The sequence below is a fragment of the Anarrhichthys ocellatus genome, unplaced genomic scaffold, assembly GCF_004355925.1.
Source record: "Anarrhichthys ocellatus isolate YVR2014 unplaced genomic scaffold, GSC_Weel_1.0 scaffold124, whole genome shotgun sequence".
NCBI classification, from domain to species: Eukaryota; Metazoa; Chordata; class Actinopteri; order Perciformes; family Anarhichadidae; genus Anarrhichthys; species Anarrhichthys ocellatus.
The window spans coordinates 306,276-314,792 of record NW_022280154.1 but is presented as its reverse complement, the minus strand read 5'-3'; the positions used below and the strand labels follow the sequence as shown (position 1 = coordinate 314,792).

Here is an 8,517-nt window from a genome sequence, read left to right as displayed (position 1 = left end):
AACACATGTATAGGATTAGCCTGGTGATGCTATTTTATTCACTCTAGCACCTTATTTACATTTACATGTCTTACAGTACGTCTTAATCTTTGAAAAATTGAAATCTGTCACTCAAAAACTACTTCCCAGATTAATTGTGAAATGTGATGATATAAATATTAGTAGTTGCTAGGGGTGGGAATCACCAAAGATCCCGCGATACGATATTATCACGATACTGCGATATGCCGAGTATTGCGATAACATATATTGCGATTTATTACTTTTTTCAACTTCAAATTATGTCCCCAAAGGAAAACTGTCTCAACATGTTTTAAATTTTAAAAAGGTACAGATCAATTGACAGCAAAATTAAACAACTGCTCCCCACTCTCTTCAGAATTACAATTCAACTGGAAACACTATATTCTAAAGCTACATAGAAAAACAACAGTAGTGACCTACTCCTGTTAAGCAGAAACAAAGAACCTCTGCATCAGTCTCATGCTGTTCAACTCTCTGAGATATGTAGATAACTTTTATTTCACAGGAACACAATTATTGTTAAAATAATGAACTCACTCCCATAATCAGTACTCGGCCTGTGTGCTCGGACCCACACACACGGAACTCACGGCAGCTTCTGTCTCCCCTCTAAATGAGGCAGATGCATACAACTCAACACCATGTCTCTAAACAGTTAACAAGCCCAATTACAAGGTGATTCAGCATTCATTAGTAACTTCTCCCGCTACTTACGCTGGCCCGTTGTTCAGGTCTTTCCCTTCAGTTCAGTGGATGCTAAAAGCTAACGCTCGGTCCTCAGTAGCCTCTGATTCCCGCTCTGTAGTCCTACATCTCACGTGAACTCCGTGCTCTCGCGCTCATTGTTCTTAAAGTGACAGTACGCCTAAAATAAGAGCAGCATCTGTCACTGTCACTAACCCTGCACGTAAGTCATATCTATCAGGGACAGTACAAAAACCTTCCTACCCCCACTTCGCCGGGCTACATCTAAAAAGACACAGTTTTCAGTCTGTTCATCTCACTTCAATCATTTTTATTGCAGCAAAATCGTCCTGTCCTTCTTCCCTTCCTTGTTAAAAAATCCAAAATAAGGCCAGACGACTGATTTAAACGCAGACGGCGCATTTCTGATTTCTTTCTCCGATGTCTTCATCTTTGTTTTGACCAACTTCCGACCAATCACGCTGACCCGGCATCTCTGCTGACCTCACCAGAAAACAACTCAGCACCACCTAGTGGACTGAAAAAGCAATTGATTTTATTTTTTATTTATAGTTTATATAATAAAACATCGATACTTGGCTTCCATGTATCGATACCATATCGCCACGCAAAATATCGCGATACTATGCTGTATCGATTTCCCCCCCACCCCTAGTAGATAGTATTGGTATTACCAATTAAAGTGGCATCTCTTGTTGAGGCTACAGTATGCAACTACAATAGTAAAAATATATCTTTCTCTCTTTTCTTGGAGATGTGCAGCTGGATTATTATGGATTAATTGTGAGCATGGCTCGAGGTGCTAGTAACTTCCGACCTGCTCGCCATCGAGGGAGCAGTGTCCGCAGCCTTTGGGTTAGCCATAATAAAGCTACCCAGAGGTGAAGAGGACGTGAGAAGCCTCTGTTAGGTTTCCATGGATCGTGGTTTTATCGGGACCCTGGTCCTTCCTCCCGCCATGGCCCTGCTGACACCTACTGCTTCTACCATCTTTTATTCTTAATATTATTAATTCTGTTACCGATACCATTTACGCACATTTCTGACTTTGCTTCTTCCCTGGAGTGTTTTGTGCTTTCTCGCCTCGCAGGTTCCCGCGGATCCTGGCTATACCTGGACCTTGGTCTTGGCTCCTGCCGTGGTTCTGTCATATCCATTGAATGTGTTGTAACTCTGTTATGTTGTTCATTCTGTACACATGACATCTATTGCACTTCTGTCCATCCTGGGAGAGGGATCCCTCCTCTGTTGCTCTCCCACAGGTCTCTCCCTACTTTTCTCCCCGTTAAAGGGTTTTTGAGAGAGTTTTTCCTGTTTCGATGTGAGGGTCCCGGGACAGAGGATGTCGTATGTGTACAGATTGTAAAGCCCTCTGAGGCAAATTTGTGATTTTGGGCAATACAAAAATAAATTAAATTAAATTATATTCTTTAGTTGTTTTGTTTCCTTATTATGTGAATTATTATGTAACTTCCGCCATCGAGGAAGCAGCGTCCGCGGCCTTTGGGTGACACATAATAAAGAGGTGAAGACTGGACATGATGTTCAAACCAAACGCACGTTTGGAGCAACAATCAGAGTCCAAAAGACAAAGCTGTCGGTTCCAAACTGAAGTGCTGTCTTGTTCCCTCTGCCATCCTAATGGCTGCCCGACAAGACGACAGGCTTCCTTCCAAACCAAACAGCCTCACTTCCCCTTTTCAGTCCAAATAACAAAGTGGGTCCTGGAACCAAACGGGAGCGCTCTTTAATTTTCTCTGCCATCTTAATGACAAGACAGCAGTGGAAAGCTTTAGTCACACACCAAACACAAGCTGCTGAGTCTCATTGTATTTTCCAAAAATCAAGACAAATATCAACAGTCTTCAGTATCCTGTGTGTCGGCCGAAAGCATAATGAGTTCAAACCATACTGCTTTTTCTACTGACATGTTTTCATGATTATGATTATGATGAAGCTAACAATATTCACCCTCCTTTTAGCTCTGTTTTTAGTCTCCACCATCTTCTGAGAACAACCTCTCTGCTAAATAAATGCTAAATGCTCCAGTATTTATTCACTTGTTAGTCGCTAGTCTTGTCTGTCTGGTGTTTGGTGTAAACTCTGTTTGTAAAGAGAGAGAAGGAGGCCTGAAGAAGCCACTTTGCATACAGAGCAAAGGTCAACGCAACGCTTAAAGTACAGCCTCAGATTTCCCCACGGAGATCATTAAAGTTTGTAATCTTTACTGGGATCTTTAAATCCCGTGTGGGAACGGATGACGGACGGACCTCGGTTTGTCTCACCTCTTGTCGGAGGCCATGAACCCGTCGTACTCGGCAGACATCTTGCAGGACAGAGCCTGCTGGCTGTGATCTGACTGGCAGCTCGTTACCACCACGTTGTAACCTGGACAAAGGTTTCTCACATGAGTATACTGTCGACATGGACGATTATGTTGTGCGGTACATTTTCTGACCAAATTAATATCATTAGAAGAAGTAAAAATGGGGGTTTTTTTATTGCAAAAGATGATACAATCTGCTGACGAGAGAGAGAGGAACTAGACTTAAAAACTGAAAGAATACACAGCAAGCAGATCTAAATCTAGATTTGAGACTTCAAAAAGATTAAGATTGCTGCTCACCGTTTGACTGTAAGTCCTCATCCTCCGTGTCTGTGAAAATGAACGTCTATACAAAAACACAAAAACAAAGAGAAAGAAAGCGACTTAAATACATCGGCTTTGATTATATCACAGCACCTTCATTAAGGACTCAACACACACACACACACAGAATCAATATTGTTTTGAATGGAGCAAATTCAATGTGACGAAAACAAGGCTGCCCACTGTGAGCTATAAGAACTAGCACACACACACACACACACATTTATGGTCTGGGGAGAACTATATGGCAGATTTAATTTAGTCTTTGGCAGATATACGGCTCAAATATGTCTCAAAAAACACATTTACACGGACCTTGGTGTTACCACTCTCACAGCCTGTTCTTACAGTCATTCAACCATTCAATGGATGGATGGATGGATGGATGGATGGATAGATGGATGGATAGATAGATGGATAGATGGATAGATGGATAGATAGATAGTACAACACTGATCTCTGGTGGTGTACGACTGTAAAGACACTCAGCTCTCTGGCAGCAGATTACATTTATTTTTAGTAGGAACTCTTCTTTAATCTAAAGCGTAAATGAAAATAATAAAACAAGTCAAAGTTTATAGTTTTGTTTATACAAAGTCCAAAAATAAACTACAAACTATTATAAAACACTTTTACCAGACAAAGTAAATGATATAGATAGTTGTATAAATATGTAACATATGACTATTGATATTTTAAACAGCAATTAAATCAAGTTGTGTTTAAATGTCTTCACTTGTCTCTCAAGAGACATTGTGAGGGACAGTGAGCCCCTCGCGGTGCGTTCGACTTCCTTCGCCAGGCGAGCCCTAAAACTAAAAATTTTACGTAGAAATAGTGTGGGATTATGAGAGAAAGTAAACATAACAGCATTATGTTAAAAAAATGAAATAAATGCAGCAAAAAATGATTTCTTATGAGCTTATGAAAATATTGTATTTGTATGCAGTGAGTTACAAATGACAGGGAAACTAAAAGATGCTGCTTAACCTTGTGTGTGTGTGTGTGCGTGTGTGTGTGTGTGTGTGTGTGTGTGTGTGCATGTGTGTGTGTGTAGATGGCATGAATAAGAGACATCCAGTAATACCGTTTCAAAATAGAAAGTGGTCTGTTATTTCATATGGATGACAGAAATATTTCTGATTTCATAAACGTTTGATAAAGAGTTCAGAGAGAGGACTGTGGACAGAGATGGTTCTGCAGCCATCCAGTGGAGGGCGCCAGAGCTCCTGTCTCATCCAGATGTGTTTGGGGTTGTTCTTGTCCTCCATCCTTTGTGAGGCTCGGAGTTTTAAACCTTGACAGTGAGGACTTTTGGCCCGTCCTGGCTTTTTCAAAAGGCTGTTTTAGGGTTAAGGTTTGGGTAAGGGCAATAGCATGAGAGTAGCACTGATACGGGGACAAACACCTGTTCACACACTCACATTGTGGGGACTTCCTGTCCATCAGGGGACAAAAAAAAACACAACCTTCCCCACAAGCTTAAAGCGGACATATAATGAAAAGTAGTGCTTGTTCAGCAAAGGTGTGCCATACTTTCCTCGCAAGCCAAACAGAGTAGAGTGGGCATTTTTGGGGGAGTGGCTCTTAAAGAGACAGGCCCTAAAACAGAGCATGTCAGACAGAATGTGAAATAAGTTATATTCAGCTGGAGAGTATGAGTAAAATACTGTGTTTTTGAACATTTAAGCATGTTCTAGTAGAAACCCCAAATACAGATATGAAGCTGAAAATGAGCACGATATGTCTCCTTTAATCATTTATTTTGGGGTTAGAACTTGACTTTAGGTTTCATTTTACAAATTAAATCAACAGTGTGTAAAGACTGCATTGCATCACAGTGTTCCTTGCTGTGTGTGTGTGTGTCTACATTTAAGTCACTAATCTCCATAATATTCTCTCCTCTGACTCTAAAAGAGAGGTGTCATCTCTATAAACAGAGTTTTACTGTACCAACCAACTTCAATGCTTCATGTGTTAACCCTGCATTCTCTCTAGTGTCCATCAGGGGGCGACTCCTCTGGTTGTATAGAAGTCTATGAGAAAATGACTCTACTTCTCTCTTGATTTATTACCTCAGTAAACATTGTAAACATGAGTTTATGGTCTCAATCTCTAGTTTCAAGTCTTCTTCAATACAGCATGATGTTCATTTAGTAAGTTATGGTCCATTTAGAGTCAAACAGACCATAAAGAAGGGGATGCTTTAGTGCGGGGCTTACTGTGATTGACAGGTCGCTGCCGCTACCAGAGCCGTATTCGTCACTCCTCTGCAATCCAAATATGGTAACTTCCGTTTATAGGTTGCAAAAAACAACATGGCGACGATCATAGTCCAAGATGGCGACGGCAAAGTCGCCGGACTTGAGGCTTCAAAACATGAGTCCACAAACCAACGGGTGACGTCACGATGACTACGTCCACTTCTATGAAATCTATGGTGCCAACCTCAGTTCATTCATCAATTCTAAATACTCCACGTTTACTTTAACGTTAACCCTCTCATCCTTCCGTCACTGGAGCAGAGGAAGTAATGAGATACCTGGATCAGACCTCCAAGGAAACCACCACCACCATCTACCCTGGTACAAATAAAACAGAGAAAGGGCCACCACTCAAGTTTCCTCTCCTCTGGTCATAACTCAAACTAAACCATCTGCACTGAAACCAGTCAACATGTGCTGAGGAACCAAAAACGGCAGCCTGTCAGCATGGAGCATCTCGTAAACAGAGTTTGAGAGGACATTTCCCTGAGGGTCCGGCAGACGTGCATGAATCTCAGCTTGTTTTCATCCTGTAAAAGTGCCATTAAGTGAGATTTATACCTCAATAAGTTGTTTGATCAATACTTCAGAGATTCCTTGGACTTCAAATGTGGCATTTGGACTTCACGATGTTCTATTGGGGCTTTTTGAGGAGTCTCAGGGGAACTTTGATGAGAGTAATTGATTAAAGAGAGAAAATCGTTCATTTATTCATGCAGATTCATCTATTTAGGGGATTCAAGCCAATATTGTATTTACACCGCATTAATGTCTAAAGTTATTCATTTTTAAAACATGATGTATTGAAGTGTCTGATCAAAGCTTAGAAGGAATAATTCGGAATTGGGAAATATGCTTACTCCCTTTTTTTCAAAGATGTTCATGAGAAAATCAGTCTCTCATTAGCCTAGCTTAGCATAAAAAGACAGCTAGCCTGATTCTCTGTCCTCCACAAAACCGTAATGTTAAATTGTCAATTTGCTGTCTTGTAAGTGAAGTTAGCAGTGTCTAGTGTCCGGATTGTATCTAGATATGGTTTAACCTGATTACATATACACCTGGTATTATTCGGTGATCTGTCCACATTGAGTTCTGATTGATATCCGATCGCTCCGTCCAGCTCAAGAACATTCAACGTCACATCCTACTCTTATTGCACTGGTCCAAAAAATGTAAATACTGAATTGCCGATTTTGAATTGCCAAGTTTCGATTGCATAATTTCGTCGGACCAAATTGAAAGCGGGCACTCGTTTTGTCTCCGTCCACAAGTGTCTTGACTATCCACTCTGACAAGCGTTCTTGATGCTTTCATGCTAGCACCTTAGCTCGCTAACTGGCTAATGGCTGCTTCCTCGTTGGTTTGGTCGGGCACAATTACGTATTTCCTCCCGCGTAGCTGTTATATGTCGATTGTAAACGCAATTGCATTCCCACTTATGTTCAATGTGGTCACAAAATGTAAAAAAAGGGACAAATGAGATGCGGTGTTTTAATTAGTGAGCTTTAGAGGTGCTAGTAGGCAGATTATTTTACTTTGGACAGAGGAGCCAGTCTAGCTGTTTACCCCTGTCTCCAGTCTTTTTGCTAAGCTAGGCTAATTGCTTCCTGGCTCTGCCTCATACCCAACGCACAGATATAAGATTGTTATGAATCTTATCATCTAACTCTCAGCAAGAGCAATTCCCAAAAATGTCAAACTTTTAACATAATGTAAATAAGATTATATAAATCACAGATTCATAAACTAAAAAACACCTTCATTCAGTCACACAGACTGATAGTTGGGGGATTTTCTCCAAACTCACCAACACTTTAAACTTTAAAGTATTGGCACAAGCTTTTTAACTGACGGTGGGCTTTCACATTTAATATATCACTGCTTCACCAGAGTTGCTCCTCTGAGACCAAACACAACATTTCATAAGACAGCCCAGCGAGTAGAGCAATAACACTGGATATCAGCAGCCAGAGAGGCGACATGGTTGTGTGCTTAAAAGGTCCCACAATGTAAAAAGTGAAGTTTCATGTCGTTGTGATTATGAAGCACGTCTAAGTGCTATATAAATACTGTGAAAGTATCAACATGCTCCATGGAGAAATACATGCAGCCCGTTTTCAGAGACTGTGCCTTTTAACGAGCCCTTCATCGACGTTCATAGTTCCCAGATGACGAACCCTCCTGACTTTAGTGATCCTCTGACTTTACCTCTACAGCCACACCATCGAGGAGACATTTCAATTACTCCAATGCTTTTGGTTTATGACCAGGCGGCAACCTCAGGTTCTGTCGAACGAAGCCAATACGGAAGTGTCTTAAAGCTGCATTCTCTCTAGTGTCCACCAGGGGGGCGACTCCTCTGGTTGTATAGAAGTCTATGAGAAAATGACTCTACTTCTCTCTTGATTAAGCATTATACTCATACAGAGGCCCTGGATCATGTTGGGGACCAAACAGTTGGGGATCGTTTCTGTCGCAACGTTGCTGTTTCCGGTGCTAACCAGATCATCTCTTTAGCAACAGTAGCTGCAGAGCTGGTTAGAAACGACTTTTCACCCTAATACCGACAAAACCCTGTGATGTGTGTGTGTGTGTGTGTGTGATTGTGTGGGTGTGTGTGGGTGTGAATGTGGGTGTAATCTGCCTTTCCACTTCCTGTTCTATGACCAGCTTCCGTTTCAGTATTGTTAACAGAGTCGCAACACGGCGGCTGCTTCCCCTCGGTCCAGACAACCTGCCTGCACAGCTTCCTGTTTCTGTGTGTGTGTGCTGTTTCTGTACTTGCATCTTTGTGTGCGCATGTATATATATACTGTATATATATATACTGTATATATATATATATATATATATATATATATATATATATATATA

General features: G+C 41.1%; 1 protein-coding gene across 1 annotated transcript in view; it reads right to left on the bottom strand.

Moving 5' to 3' along the window:
• LOC116399695 (beta-1,3-N-acetylglucosaminyltransferase manic fringe-like) overlaps positions 1–8,517 on the bottom strand; it is a 20,970-nt gene that overhangs the window by 10,501 nt on the left and 1,952 nt on the right. The window contains exons 2-3 of the mRNA XM_031877052.1: positions 3,356–3,401; positions 3,015–3,117 (exon numbers count right to left, since the gene is read on the bottom strand). Of these exons, the coding sequence (XP_031732912.1) occupies positions 3,015–3,117; positions 3,356–3,401 (149 nt within the window). The remainder of the gene's footprint in view (positions 1–3,014; positions 3,118–3,355; positions 3,402–8,517) is intronic.